The sequence below is a fragment of the Larus michahellis genome, chromosome 10 (assembly GCF_964199755.1).
Source record: "Larus michahellis chromosome 10, bLarMic1.1, whole genome shotgun sequence".
In the NCBI taxonomy this organism is placed as follows: domain Eukaryota; kingdom Metazoa; phylum Chordata; class Aves; order Charadriiformes; family Laridae; genus Larus; species Larus michahellis.
Genome location: NC_133905.1, coordinates 16,330,468 through 16,345,848, shown reverse-complemented (window position 1 = coordinate 16,345,848; position 15,381 = coordinate 16,330,468). Strand labels below are relative to the sequence as shown.

The 15,381-nt window shown below is 54.1% G+C and overlaps 1 protein-coding gene across 1 annotated transcript in view; it reads left to right on the top strand.

Annotated features, from left to right (window-relative positions):
- PLXND1 (plexin D1) overlaps window positions 1–15,381 on the top strand; it is an 83,777-nt gene that overhangs the window by 17,492 nt on the left and 50,904 nt on the right. Inside the window, exons 2-8 of the mRNA XM_074602486.1 lie at window positions 2,528–2,704; window positions 5,546–5,677; window positions 7,429–7,529; window positions 8,218–8,347; window positions 9,547–9,721; window positions 11,220–11,328; window positions 13,009–13,111. Coding sequence (XP_074458587.1) covers window positions 2,528–2,704; window positions 5,546–5,677; window positions 7,429–7,529; window positions 8,218–8,347; window positions 9,547–9,721; window positions 11,220–11,328; window positions 13,009–13,111 — 927 coding nt within the window. The remainder of the gene's footprint in view (window positions 1–2,527; window positions 2,705–5,545; window positions 5,678–7,428; window positions 7,530–8,217; window positions 8,348–9,546; window positions 9,722–11,219; window positions 11,329–13,008; window positions 13,112–15,381) is intronic.

The window sequence follows — 15,381 nt, the reverse complement described above, 5'->3', positions numbered from 1 at the left end:
CACCAGCCCTGTGGTGGTCCGGCTGGGGGGCATCGTCCCTCGCCCCCGCAGACACAGCCCAGTTGCTTCGCATACATTTTGGGTTTTAGCAAGTTTCTTCTGCGTTTTTGTCCAGGGACGTGTTGCTGTAATGTGTCACCAACCCAAGACACGTGGTCGTGGCCGGGGGGGGACAGGTGCCAGGCGGGAGGTGCACCCAAGCCGGGGTCCGGGCTCGGAGCGGAGCGGTGGTGGTCCTGCTCGCGTCTCAGCCCTCGCTGTGAGGCCTGAAGATTGGCCTGATCGCCTAAAGGGGCTGAAGAGAGGGGAGAGCTGAAGATTTAGTCTGGTTCCATTAATGAAATAATAATGGTAATAAGGGAATTAAAATACTGGCCCTGCTGCGCCCAGCCCGGGGAGGAGGGGCTGTGCCAAACAGGCTGGTTGTCAACATCTCCTGCCCGGTGGAGGCACGTGGTCCAGTTTCTTAACAGACACAGCCTCAAATCCCTGCATTTGTTCTGCTTAAATTAGCACTCCTGACGATGATTTTGGAAGGAATATCCATGTTACGACTGAGCTCAGTAAGGCGTAAAATGTGCTTAGTTTTAGGGGTGTGGGTTGCCATCCGCCAGCAGTCTCCTGTCTGGAGTTGTGCATAGGCGCTTCCCGCAGTCAGGGCCGTAATTCGGAGTGTTTTTGGGCAGCCGGTGAGCGCCCGCGGCATGTCAGCCCCACGGCTGCGAGCCTGCACCCGGGGAGGGTAACAGCACGATTGCGGCTTCTCTTAAGATGAGCCTGAAATGACAGGGCAGATGATGTGGTAATGGCCCTTGAAACATGCCCATCATTCGAACGGCTTCAGCTGTGCCCACAGCACTTCATAAAAGCCGCTGCAGGAGTGACGGCAGGTAAATTGTCGGCAGCGAGACTGTTGTGATGTTCAGACGTTGTTGAATCCATCCACATTGTCTGAGCAGAAATTTTAAGGAGAGTCTCACAGGATTCAGGGTGAGAGCGGTCATAAATCTTGGGTGCATCTCGGCAGGGTAGGAGGAATAGGACGCATCAGTCCCGTTTCCAAATGCTGCTGTCATGCAGCAACTGTGCTAATTAATTTAGCACAGGATAGTGAAGTCTGTTGTCTTGCTTTGGGCTAAATGAGCCAAATGCCTGCTCACAGACGAGGCTCACATGAGGGGTCCTTAACAATTGTCCTCTGCTTTTGCCCCTTGGCACCCCATAGCAAGTCGACATGGGAGCCTCGATACTGGCCTCATGTCCCCGGTTGCCAGCCCTGGTGTGGGGCGGCCCCAGAGCCGGCAGAGACTCTCACTGGTTCCTGCGGGGCCGGGCACCCACTTGAGCTGTGTCACCCACCATCCTGCTGTCTTGGGTTTAGCTGTTCTACAGCAAAGGCGTTTCCCACTGCCCCAGAGCTTTGAGGAACAGCTCGGAAGCAGAAGCCAGAGGTGAATAATGAACACCTTGTGGTCCTGGGCACAGGGCACAGCTGTGCGTGTTCCCCAGGGCATGGCGAGCGGCGGCGGGCTGGGGCTGGACGGTGGCTCCAGCATTTCTGGGCAGAGTTTTGCAGCCGCTGCTCTTCCCTGCATGTCCTGCAGCGTGGTGCTTCCTCCTACACGGCAGCTCCTCCATCCTGTCCCGTCCCAGTGGAAGACCAGTGGAAATTTTGCTGTTGTCTGCAGTAGCAGCAAGATCAGAGCCAGGATTTACAGTCCTGAGAGTTGCCAGCAAACTTCTTTCCCCCCCTCCCCTCCCTTGGCTCTGTTCTCAGTCACTTCCTCACTTACTTGCAGGGAAAAAACATTTTGAGTTCTCTTATTGGAGAAACTGTTTGCCTCACCTTGTGTTTGAGAGGGAAGGAGCCGGAGATGGCTGTGGGGTTGCAGCGGCTCCGTGTGCTGCCCCGCGCTGGTCCCAAGCGCTGCCCTGTGGGCTGGGGGATCCCTCGCAGCGCTGGGGGCAGAGGGGTCTCTGTGGGGAGAGCAGCCCCCTCTGCCAGGGCAGGCGGCCGCTGGGCAGGGCCTGTCTTTGGCAGCCTGAGAAACCTCCCTGTGGCGCGGCCCCCACCGGTGAGGGGCTTCCAGCACTGTGCTGGAGAAGAGACCTTGGATGGTTTCGGTGGGAGAAGGGCGCAAGGAACCCCCTTGTCCCTTTTACCATCGCACCAGAGTTTTGTGTTGAGGTGAGGGTGCTGCTACAGTAAATGGGCCTTTGGCTGGAGGACACCCTCCTGGTGCTGCCCTGATCCTGGCCGTAGCATGGGCAAGGGCATTGTTCCTCTGGCAGCGCATCTCCAGCAAAGCCTGGTCTGCATTTGGCTCGGAGGGTAGATCTGCCAAGCACAAAGGAGGCTCTGTTACAGCTCTTTGCTCCCGTATTAACCCGCTGCATTTGCCTGTTCCATGACTCGGTAGTGAGGAGCTTTCCCCATCAGCAGTTTGTCCGCACTGAGCCCGAGACAGTGACACCGGGGGGACCGCTGGGTTTGCCGCAGCCCGTTGATGTGCCTGTCTCTCCGCAGCTGCAGCCAGAGCAGCTGGACTGTGGAGCCGCGCACCTCCAGCACCCGCTGGCCATCGTGAACCCCATCACAGCCACCCCTGTCTTCACCTACAGTGGCCTGACCGCGGTGGCGGTGGCCAGCGTCAACAACTACACCGTCGTGTTCCTGGGCACCGCCAGCGGAGGACTCCTGAAGGCAAGTGGAGCCCGGCAGCCCCAGCACAGGGCAGGCAGGGCCGGGGGAACAGGGGGGTGGTGGGGCTCCCCCTTCCAGCACCTCTGGTTGCACAGAGGACAATGTTGTCGAGTTTGTCTGAGCATCTGCTTTCGTTTGGCAACGAAGGAGTAATTGGATGCTGCCGTAATCTGTACGGTGATATATGCCGCCTGGTGACTGGTGGCCGTTAATTACTGTTTGAGGCTGCCATGCGAGCAGGGTGTTCTTCATGAACCCTATGCTGGAAATGTTATTGTGCGGCATTTAATTATTAACAGCTCTTCTAATAAATTCTCCCTCTGAGCTGATGGCTTTTGAAGGCTCCATGTAGACAGGGGAATCACCGAGAGCTGCTTCATCACAGCTGAGTCCAAAGCAGGTGTGAATCTGTGCATCTGATGGAGTATCTGTTTTACATGATGTGCCAAAGGCAACGTGGGGCAATGCAATACCCTGGCTCCAGAGCCAAGACGCCAGGCCAAGGTTTCAGTAACTTTAGCTTAAAGTTTGCCAAAAAAAGTTTTGATTCCAGCCAGCCACGACACTTTGGTGTACTCTCAGCATCAAAAGTCCATAGAGGAGAGGGGGGAAAAACAGCCCTGGAGCAGACACAGCCGATACCTGCTTTGTCTCAGCCTGGGGTTAGTGGTGCATAATGTGGAATATTGGATCAAAATGCTTGGAGAGAAGAAAGCTGATCCAATCTCTTCCCTTGCATCCAAATGCTCCTGGCAAAAATGTGGGAATGAGCACAAAGAAACTCACTGCTTTGATTTTTGCCCACGGGGGCAGGTAATTCGTGGGGGTGGGAGGAAACTGGCACCCCAGCCAGGTGCACCGGGCTGGAGAGGCACATGCCACACGCAGCGCAGCCCGTGTTCACACAGTATTAACAGCTCTGCTTCCATTATCATCTCTGAGAAAGCAGCCTTATCAGCTGAGCCTCCATTAGGGAGAGGCTCCTGGCTACCCTTTGCTGGGATAATTTGCTCAGATAGCTCTAATCTAATTCTACAACACAGCTGCATAACCAGAAGCCCTTTTACCTTCGGGGCTCCTTGTTATTTGGCACGGGATACAAGATACTTTGCGTGAGTTATCATTCAGATTTGCTGCCTGAGAAAAGACAGCAAAGGGGCAGAAATAGTGCTCGACCAGCTCCCGCCAGCAGCAATTATGGCTGCCGGGGGTGTGTATGGCGAATTAATCAGATAGGCTGCAGACGGGCATTTCGCGAGGGCCGTTATCAGAGACACGTCCAGCAGTGGTTAAAGGAAGAACAGCGCTGGGGAAGCGGTGGCCAGGGCAAGGTGTGCCAGGGTGCAGTGTCCTTGAAGGACGCAGGATGGGAAGGGTCTGTTATGGCCAGTCCCCTCGTGTCCGGGTCTGGGAGCCCGTGGACAAGGTGCCGTGGGGGGTTACCCAGGGCTCAGCGCACCCTGCTCTCGCCAGCGCCAGGGCAACACGTGTCCTGCAGCTCGCCCCGGCCCTGCTCCGGTGAGAGGACTGTGGTCCCTGCCCCGCTGCGGGGGATCTCCCGCAGCCTGCGGGGATCCGGGGAAAGTGCCTGCGCAGGGAAAGCATGGGGTGAAGGAGCCCGGGAGGCAGAGGGACCTAGGGACAGCCACGAGAAACACCCAAAGTAGAGCAAATCTCAGCAAGAAGGTGGAGAAGATGATTGCAAAGCTAAAGTGGAGGGCGCAGGGACTCAGTTCATGGACATCTTGGGTGATCCCAGGCAAATTATTTAGTGGGATAGCCAGCTTTTAATGGGGATAATGACAGTTCCCTTCTTGTTCTGCACAGTAGCTTGCAGTGCTTGCATATGGTTCTTAGCAGAGGGAAGCCTTCTGCTTTGAGCTTGTGCTATCTTACTAGGACATGTCGGTGCTGCTCTAGTGTAAGAATTAATTAATCCTATGTTAATTAATTAATCCAGACTTTAGAGAGCAGAGGCACGCTTGGTCCTTACAATTATTGCCTTCCCTTGCTAGTAAGGAGGTAGGAATTTTCCTCGCTCCCTTTCTGGTTTAAGCTGAAAAGTGACTGTCACGCGAAATTGTGTAGCCCTATTGTTATTTCCTCTCAGCAATGCCACATTTAATTTGCTGAGTTTTCAAGTCAAATGCCAAGACATTCTGGGATCCGAAAGGCAGGCTGATGCTTTGCAGCCTCTTCCATCACTGCCAGCGCTTCAGCTGGTGATTCATGAGGCAAGGTAGGATTCGGTTCTCTTGCGGCAGCTGCCATGGTCTTCTGGAGTTAGCAGGGATAAAAGCTTCTTATGGCCAGGAATGACAACACTTATTTTTCAAATATGCAGGGAGCAGTGGATGCCATGGTGTACAGCCCTGTTGCTGATTTTCACTGGTTTTCATTAAGCTTTGGAAATGCAATGTTCTTTGTAACAGAAATGCACATATGTATGTAATGAGGGCTGAAGGCTGGTGCCACTTACATTAGGGCAAAGCGAGAGTCGCGGTGCTCTGGCCGGCTGGAAACAGTCCCGCAGAGCCTTCGACCAGAATTTTGCAGGCAGCCTCGCAAACAGAGGGACCACAGGCTGCGAGGGGCGGTCATCGTTGAGCAGGGCTCCTGGCCACGGCCTGGACCACTCAGTGCCTGCCCTGGGCACAGAGTCGGCTTCTCGGTAAAGCTCGGTGTATGCAGCTTGCGAGGCGTGTAGAGATTTACAGCGCTTGAAAATGTGGAACGCTGTTAGATACTGCTTTGACTCTCGTTTATAACCGAGGAAAAACAATCTTCTCCCCATAGTGTTTGAAAAATGGTCTCACTGAGTGGCTTCTTCTCACACTACAGATTAATCTGGACAGTACCATGAAGGTTATTAGCAGGAGATCCATTTCGGTGGCTTACGGAGAGCCTGTCCACCCCATCATGCAGTTTGACCCTTCTGATTCCACCTACCTCTATCTGATGACCTCCTATCAGGTGAGATCTTTAGTCTTCAGCCAAATAGCCCTTTGAGCATCATGCGTTTGTTTTAGTGTTCAGCACTAAGCTGGGAGCAGGAAGGGACAATAACATTTGCTTTAACATCAGTGGGCAGAGCCAAGAAGTTGCGAGCCTTGGCTGGGGTGTCAGAGGGCTGTCCGGGGGGTACCTGTGCCTGTCCACTCTCTGCGTGGGGCAGGGGTCACGCCGAGCGGACCGGCTTGTCAGGCTTTCTCGTCTTCGTGGTGGCCAGGTAAAGAGTGAAAGATATCAAAACCGATCCCACGTACGGGAGGGCAGAAATAAGCAGAGGTTGTTCCTGTATAGAAACCTGAAAATTAAGGTACACAGTCTTTAAGGAGGCTTTTAGGAGATCCTACAGACAAAAAGTCTGCCTGTCAGAAATGATGCTCAGGGGAGGTTTCTGCTCGGCGCAGCCAGCAGGAGGGCTGGGAGGGAGGAGGGCTCTCTGTGGAGCCTGGGAACGCCGCAGCAGGTAGAGACAGACGGTCTCATCTCCATCAAGTGAGCAGAGGAGGAAGATGAGAGCTGAGCGCTCCAGGCACTGGTGGTTTGTCCTGAATTACATTTTAATCTGTCAAAACAGATGCACAACCACAAATGTTATATGCTGCATTTATATTTTCCAAGCCCTAATTCCCTGCAGATTGGTCATTATCATTTCACAGAACCCTCCTGGGATGCCTCTTTAGCCGGCGTTTCAGCCTGTCTCAGCTCGGCTCCCGCGCTGCGCTGCGCACCTTATTCGGGCTTGATCAAACACCCAGCGCAGCACTCATGATGCTCTCCTCTGTTTCTTTTCCAATAAGCCAGACGAATTGATTTTTCTTTGGTGGAATTAGCAACCTGGGAAGCTCCCTGGGGGCTCGATGCGGTTGTGGGGGGTGCTGAGAACCGCAGGGCTGGGGACCAGCAAAGTGCTGCAGGTAAAGTGGGGGTCAGGCGAAGGAGCTCGCCTGGTGGGAGCTCAGGGCTCTCAGCACCTCACGTTCTCAGTCTCCACTGAACCAAACAACTCTGTTTTCTTTCCCAAATGTTTAGAAATTGAGGGAGGAAAAAGCAGAAACTGACACATGCTTTCCCTCCGACTGCTCCTGCCGAGCAAGTCCCCAGAGGTACTTTAATTTCTTTACAAATTAAGGTTTCCAGAGTGGTTTTGCTTTCTGGTTATTTTGTAAACAGCCAGACAGCGTTCAGCTCTGTCTAGAAAGGCGCTTTCTGCAGGTCTGAGTGAGAGCTTTTCACAGGGAGGGACGAGCTGTGAAACCATCTCCATCTGAGGCGTCAGGAAGGTGTGGTGTCGCTCTCCGTAGCCTGACCGTCACACATCTATTGCCAAGGTGCCGGTTGGAAAAGAGCAGCTCAGCTCAGCCCACGCTGCCGCGCGCCCCGTGGGGTGACTACGCCGGTGGCAGCAAGCTCCGTCCCTTGGGTGTCCTTCCCTGCCCCAGGCACGCAGCCCCCGGGCTGGGGTGGGCTCTGCTGCCTGTGATGGTGCCCATACGGGCTGGTCCTACACCAGCGCTGTGGGGCGGAGGACAGCAGTGCCAGGGTCTGCTCCCCATCGCATGGTCTGTCGGGCTTGGACCAGGCGAATGGGTAAAGCCGCCCGAGACACTGGTGTCTCATCACTAGCTCCATGTGGCTGTGCCAGCGCATCCCGGTCAGGTTGACTGTTTCTGTGGTGGTGTAAGACACTTGGACGCAGTCGTGTTGTTGTCGTGCAGATGACACGGGTGAAGGTGGCTGCCTGCAACCAGTACTCGACGTGCATGGAGTGCCTGGCTGCTGCTGACGCCTACTGCGGGTGGTGCACGATGGAGACCAGGTAGGACTGGCTGTGTCCCGGTGCGCTTCAGCATCTCCTGTGGCCCTCAAGCCTGGGCAAGAATTTCTGGTGCCTTTTATATTTCCGTACAGTCAACACAGTCACAGTACCATTAGCCTTTGTCCATTCCTTATGAAATACGTGCTTTTAAAAACAATTGCATCTGGTCTCAAACGGTTGGGATGCTCTTCAGAGCCAGGATTTCACTGTAGCTGCATTGTTATGCCGCAGTCGGCTGCCAGTGCAAAGAATATCTTGCAGGCATCCAACCATGGGACTGAGAGAGCCAACACCCTGTTAAAGACCATCTTTTGCCCTTGCAATTATTACTTATGAGTAGGAGAAAATCAGCACTCAGAAAGGGATTTACAAAATTAGACTCCGGGTTTATAAATTGAAGAAGTCGGACAAAATGTCACCTTCTCCTCCTCACTGCTGGGTTCAGCCTGGCCCTGCTCTTGCTTACCCTGAATCCTGGTGCTGCGTTGATGCTGGTGGGAGTACGCGCTCTTATCGTGGCAACCAGACACTTTAAATATAGCAGCAAAGCTTTAGGCTTAACTGCATGGATGGAGGGAAAAGATGTAGGCACAGGATTTTCTCAGGATCTTCCCTCACAAGGAAGCGAACATTTTTATCACCTGTTTTAAAAATAATCAGCTGCAACTTGTACCCCTGTGCGTTGCAGGTGTTCTCTGCAGCACGAGTGCACGAACTTCACAGGGGCCAACTTCTGGGCGAGCGCAAGCGAAGGAGTGCAGCAGTGCCCTTCCATGACCATCTTGGAGCCTGAGATTAATATCGAGAAAGAGAACCCGGTGCGTTTGACGTGAATGCCAAATTAATCATGTGCAGCGACCCATAGAGTCGTTACCTGCTCTCAGGGCTGATAAATATCCGCTCTCCTCTAGCGCTGCAGCACAGCTCCACGCGGCTCAGGTGTGGGTTGTGGGGATGCTGAGCTCTCTTTATGCCCCTGAGTCAGGCCAAGGTCCTCGGGAGCACCTGGAGGTGACGTCCTGCACCTCGGCGCCCTGGCGGTGGCAGGACGGCAGCCGCTGGGCCTCCGGGTGAGCAGGGCTTGTGACGCTGCCACGCTGAGCACACGGCAGAGCTCTGCAAAACCTCAAATACAGACGATCCGCTGCAGATAGCTAAATCAGCTCATTTTCTGGTTTTGTATTGTTGCTATTTTTAACAAAAAAAATATTATTTTTTGTGCATTAGTTTTAACAGACCCTTTCCCAATGGCAGCAATCTCTCTGTGCTGAAGTTCGCGGCCAGCCCTAACGTGGGGAAATGGCTGGTAACAGGCAGCGGTTGGGGCAGAGCCCAGACCGGAGCTGGAGAGGGGGATCCCATGGGACCCGAGCTCCGGTCCGGCTCCGCCGCTGCCGCGCTGGAGCAGGGGGCTGGGAGTCCCCAGGGAGTCCCCCCCCCGATGGCGGGGGAAGCCAGCCCAGCACGTGGGCCCTGCGTTTCCCGCAGTCACCCTCCTCAAAAGCATTCCCTTTCTGCCAAACTTCCCCTCCCTCCCCCTTGGAGGCTGATGGCAAAACGAAGCCCCTGCAGCCCACCCCCTCAGCCGTTGTGGGCTCCTGCCAGCTCGACGCCTCCAGTCATCCATCCCTGGCACGGACGGGTGCAAGCCGGCAGGTTTAGGCACTCAGAAACAGGGGTTCCTTTTGTTCTGCTCTCCCTCCTGCTCCCAGGAGGCTGTGGATGGCGGGCAGCGTGCGGCGAGGGTGGCCAGGGAGGGCTCAGCCCCCGCGTCCCGCGTCCTCCTGGCCGGTGACACACCAGCTACAGCTGCTGCAGTTGGTGACAGGGCTCTACTGAAGCAAGGTTTTGTACGCGGATGGCTTTTTGGAGTTCAAAGTGCATAAAATGAAAGAAAACAGCTATCTGTGCACTTATTTTGGAGTCGCTAGCCTATGAAAAGCTTGTTAAAACATTGACAAATTCTAAATATAATTTTCTGTCATAATAACTGATTACTATTTTTGTCCAAATATAGGCCCTGATAATACAAATAAATGGAACTATCCCAAACCTGAATGGAACAAATATTTCATGTGACTATGGAAATAACATCCACACGGTAGCCAGAGTTGCTGGAGATTACGTAAACCAATTTATTTATTGCAGTTTACTTCCACGTGAGAAATATCCGATGTTTCCGGACGACCAAGGTATGTAGAGGAAAACAAGTTCGATTCATTCTAACCGCTTTTGTGGACATAATTTTTCATAGGCTTTTTTTCTTTTTCCAATTGTGTGTGCAGATAATGCATACGGGGAAAAAAGACCCAAGCTGCTTCTGTTTTATAGGGCATACGACTTTAAAGTGTGGGAGTTTCCACCATGTTAACATGAATTGACAGTATTTCAAATCTATCAATTTTTGTTTTAAACATCAGATTTTAAAAGCCAGATCATGTACTTACTTTGTTAAGATTTATCTGGTTTGAGCTTCTGGTTTGGATTTAATAAGTACTAAAAAAATACGTTTTAGCCCCGGGGAAATAATGTTGCTACTTATATTGATCTTTTCAATTGCTTTTGTTCAGTTTACCTCCCGAACATACGCTACTTTTCAGGAGAAGTTCTGGAAGAAGAGCAAGTGTGTATCTAAAGGCAGCTCAGAAACTCTTAATCCCATTTATGCAATAAAAAGCCAGACTGAGGTCTTCTAGTCTGCCTCCCCGGCCCGTTTTCAGGTGGTACCAAACGAGATGCCCACCTTGAGGCTCCGTGTGGCCGCGTTCTGGAGGTGATGAGCACCTGCAGAGCTGGTTGGAGTCAACTGCGCCTTGACGGCCGAGCTGACCAGGTCTGATACTGGCCACTTAGCAATGGAGACAGCCCCATTTTATAGCTCCTCCTGAGAAGTTCGATGCTTCGTTCCAGACTTGAGCGCTTCTTAAATCTTCATCTTTCAAGCCTGGAGTGAATGCCCTATTGAAGATGGCTGACTTCAGTAGGAGAAGAATTAGCCAGTCCTTTTGAAAATCCCACTTTTCATATGCAAGTTTATAAAGCTGCATTGTTTTTCTCCCTAGCTATCCAAAGAATGGGAGATCATTAACTGTTCTGTATTGTTGGTTACGGCAATGTCCAAATGAATTTCTGGAATCCAACGCGCTGATTTATTGTACATATTCTGAAAGAGGCATTGTCTCTTGTCCCTGGTGCTTATATGGCAAAATTGCAAAGAAAAAAAATTAAGCAATTCTGGGAGGAGGGAGAGTTAGTATAGTGTGTTAAGTAGCCAAAAAAGGGATTTCCACTCTTCTCTGCGGGTTTGTTGTCATGGGGAAAGTGAGCGGGGTTTTAAAACATGATAACTAACATGTTTTAATTACCACATTTTTTTTAAAGTATCATTTAGCGCCAACTGTAAGCGAAGACAATAATTAACTCTGCTAATTAACACTTGCACAACACGCTGGAATTTTCTGCTGAAAGTCGCAATGTTCTTTTCTGGTGAGGGTGATGTAAAGCGTTGATTTAAGAGGGAAGAGCTGAAAGTCAGAGGGCAAAAGATGAATGGTCCGAGCTCTGAAATGCAGCTCGGAGGAAGCCCTAGAGAAAACAAATCAGATTTAGCCCTTGTTTTCCCAAGGGTCTGTCTTGTCTTCTAAGCGTGAGGCTCTTGCAACCCAATATTCTTTGGCTTGATTCTCTCAGACCACGTGGTCGTCGAAACTGCTCTCCGGGTCAACGGCAAAAACATTATCCGGGCCAATTTCACCATCTACGATTGCAAAAGAACTGGAAACATTTACCCAAAGAGAGCGTAAGTGACGCAGACAGCGGGTGGTGCCGTGCTGGCTGCGTGGCACCGGGCGGTGGAGCGGTTGGAGGCCGGGAGGGTGCCGGCACGCCGCTGGACGAGGGTACCCCCGCACGGGGCCAGTGGGGGAGCGCAGCCTCCCTCCCTCCATCCCTCCCTCCCAGGGGCGGCCGGGGCCTGGCAGGATTTGGCAGAGGATTTGGTAGGGGATGCGCTGCCAGGGATTTACAAGGGAGGGTCCTCACGGCGGCTCAAGCCATCTGGACATGTTGGGTTTTTTTAAACGTGAATAATATTTTTATATAAAGCTTGTTCTGTTAACCCTTAGGCAGCAGAGCCGGCCCCCACAGCAGTCCCTGAGGGTCTGTGGGGGAGGGTGGGGGAGGGTGGGGGAGGGCGGGTTCCCCCTGCTCTCTCTGCCCCACCAGCCCAGGTGGGAGCAGCCACGTACCCCTCGCCAGCACGGTGGGCTGGTGCCACCCACAGAAAGCTATCCACCTTTCAGGAGTGCGACTACGGAGCCTGACCAGGGGATCCCCACGTCCTGCCTGCCGGTGGTCCCACACCCTGTGCTAACTGCAGGGGAGAGCTCTTGTAGAATCATAGAATGGCTTGGGTTGGAAGGGACCTTAAAGATAATGAGCAGGGACACCTCCCACCAGACCAGGCTGCTCCAAGCCCCGTCCAACCTGGCCTTGAACCCCTCCAGGGATGGGGCAGCCACAGCTTCTCTGGGCAACCTGGGCCAGGGGCTCACCACCCTCACAGCAGAGAATTTCTGCCTCAGATCTCATCTAAATCTCCCCTCTTTCAGTGTAAAACCATTCCCCCTTGTCCCACGGCTCCCCTCCCTGATCCAGAGTCCCTCCCCAGCTTTCCTGGAGCCCCTTTAGGGACTGGAAGGGGCTCCAAGGTCTCCCCGGAGCCTTCTCTTCTCCAGGCTGAACCCCCCCAGCTCTCTCAGCCTGTCCTCCCAGCAGAGGGGCTCCAGCCCTCCCAGCATCTCCGAGGCCTCCTCTGGCCCCGCTCCAACAGCTCCGTGTCCTTCTGCTGTTGGTGCCCAGAGCTGGAGGCAGCCCTGCAGGGGGGTCTCCCCAGAGCAGAGCAGAGGGGCAGAATCCCCCCCTCACCCTGCTGCCCACGCTGCTGGGGATGAAGCCCAGGCTGCGGGGGGTTTCTGGGCTGCCAGCACACATTGCTGGGTCTTTCTGAGCTTCTCATCCACCAACATCCCCAAGTCCTTCCTGGCAGGGCTGCGCTCCATCCCTTCATCCCCCAGCCTGTATTTGTGCTTGGGTAAGGCGCAATAATTTGTCCTTTGTCAGGCGTGAGCCTGCCTGGCTCCTTGGGGAGATGGATATGGGGAAAGAGCATTTTAGGGGAAAAAAGCGTTTTTCACTAAGCAGGGGAGGAGCTGGAGCTGGTAGCTCCTGGTCTGCCATGGCACCGCAGGCGGCTACACCCTGGAGCTGCCTTCAGAGCAGCACTGGGGAGGATGGGCTCTGCCTGTGTCCCCCCTCAGCTCCCAGGGAGAGGAGGACAGGAAAAGCAGCGCCTGCCAGGGGTCTTTCTGGGCTCCGTTAAAGACTGAACCCAATGTGTGAATATCGATTGCATGGCTGACGTTTGGCTATCCTGAGCAGCCTGAGATTTGCTTTTCTCACTGCACCTTTGCCGTTTCAGATGCACCAGCTGCCTCTCCACCAGGTGGAAGTGTCACTGGTGCCCCTCCACCTACACCTGTGTCTCCAACCACTCGCAGTGTGACGACGCGCTGCGGATGCAGGTAGGGTCCATCAGACTGTGCTGCCTCGGGAGACCTTCCCCGTCTCTGTGCTCTTGTTTTCCTTTTCCCGGGGAGGGAGGCAGATGGCCTGGGTTTGGCAGGGGGGATGCCAAGGGCAGCGCTGCTCGGCGTCGCTGACGCACTGCCTGGCCTTGGGGAGTCTCCACAGTCGGCATTCCAGTGCTACGCATGTCACTGCCAAAGGCTCGGCCGATGGAGAGCTGTAGGGACGCTCTGGAGCGGGGCTCTGCAGGTGCCAGGATCTCAGCACTCAGCGTGGAGCTGAGGCTGCTCGGACCGACTTGCCCTCGAGGTCCCCAGGCTGCACCTCGCTTTATGTCATGACCTCGGGGGGGTCTTCAGGCACTGGTGTTCAGTGTGGTCTCAGCCGCTCTGAGCCTCCTCTGTCAGCATCTGGCACTTGCTGGCCACGGCAGCATGGCCACGGCTTGTCCCAGGCTGGGTTTGGGGCAGCCTCCTCTGCCGGTGTCCAGGAGAGGGGACATGCATGGTGCAAGTAAGCTTGTGCCATGCCATGCTGTGCCATGCCGTGCCCAGAGGCACGTGTGTGTGAGGAGCTGGTAGCCCAGTGAAAGCGTTTGTCTCTCCCGGCAGCCTCCGTCCCTTGGCTCCTCATCACGTCCCACAGCTGGAGGAATGCCGCTGCCTCTCTGCATCCTGGGACGCCTGGGTTTGAGCAATACACTGAATGCAGCAACGCTTTACAATTCCTTTAGCTTTGACTGGGCTGTTGCAGTATGTTAATAATTTGCTGGAGCACCACTGGTGGTGTTCGTCTAAAGGAGAAAATTGCCCCTTTCCAAATTACAGCCTCTAATAACCCAGAGACCCAGTGTGCTCCTGCTTCTGAAATTTAAATTGAAGTTAATTTAAATAAAATTGGCTTTTTAGCAATCAATCTGCCATATATCCAAGCCAAGCTTTTACACTGTAAATTGAATATCCCTTTGGCACTGGTGCTCTGCTCTCATCTCCGCTCTTCCAGCCCATTCCCTGTGCTTGTTGCCAGCAGGAGTTCGGCCCCATGTCCGACGTCCCACCCTCACCCACCGTGCTGACTCCGGGGACGGCCCTGGCGTCCCATCTGAGGCAGGCGGCTGCAAGCACAGGGGACAGGGAAGGAGATGGGGCCACCATGTTGCAGCCCCGTGCCATCCTGTCTAGTGTAAAGCCCTGGGAAACATCTCCCATCCCTGCTGGGTGGCAGCGGGGTGACGGCTCCCGGCAGCGCTGGTCTGTCCTCTGGCTCGTGACAGGTTTCTGGGTGGATTGTGCTTCCTGGTGAATGTCTGGGCTGCTCGTACTGGGCAGATGAGGGAAGCACCCTCCGCTTCCTCAACTTCCCAGGTTTCAGAAAGTATCCAGCGTTTGCTCTTGCTGTCTGGATGGGGGCCGAGCACTAGAAAACCATCACTGATGGCTGCTCCTGGTGTGGGAGCCACACGCGAGGCTGCGTGGTGGGGCTTCTGCCCTGTGCGAGGACAGAGAGAGCCATGCCAGGTGTCCGGTGGCATGCCAGGCTGTGGGGACATGAGGAGCCGTGCCGGGATACGGGGAGCTGTGCCAGGCTGCGGGGGCACTGCCCGTAGCTGCCCCTGGGGGCCACTTGGGCCAGGGGCTCTGGGGGCTGTTGGTGGCACTGGGTGACAGCAGGGCTACTGGCGCGGCTGGGGAAACGCTGTGAGTCTTGAGCAGATGCGGAGAGCCAGGGTTACTCTCTGTCAGGGATAACTGTGCCTATTCCTCCTTAAGGATAACCCTGCCTGTCCTCGCTTTCTCGCCTCTGATCTCCCGCTCCAGAGGTACAGCTTGGTTGGATGCTGCACCTGGTTTGGGCACATTTCTGTTTTATTTCTGTGCCTTTCTTAGCTCTTCCCGCTGTTTTCCGTGAGCAGCCTGCAGGATGAGGTGCTCTGTAGCCCTGGAAACATGGTACCTCGTCCTACAGCCTGAGCTTTCAGTAAACAAACCGTTGCTGGTGTGGCTGCACCTGAAAACTGGTCCGCTGGGAAGCCAGCATCATACTGGCTTCATCCTCAGCATTTTAAACATTCAGACCCTTCGCCCTGATCCAGACATGAATGATATAATCAGCTGGAAAGCTCTATTTCTAGCCACTGATGAACAGCAGGAGAAGGGGCTGCAAGACGACAAGTTAATCAGCCCTCTAAAGTGTATTTATCTAGCAAGCTATGCCAGCTGCTGTGACATGCAAGGACACACCAGGCCACAGGAGCTTTTGCGTGAAT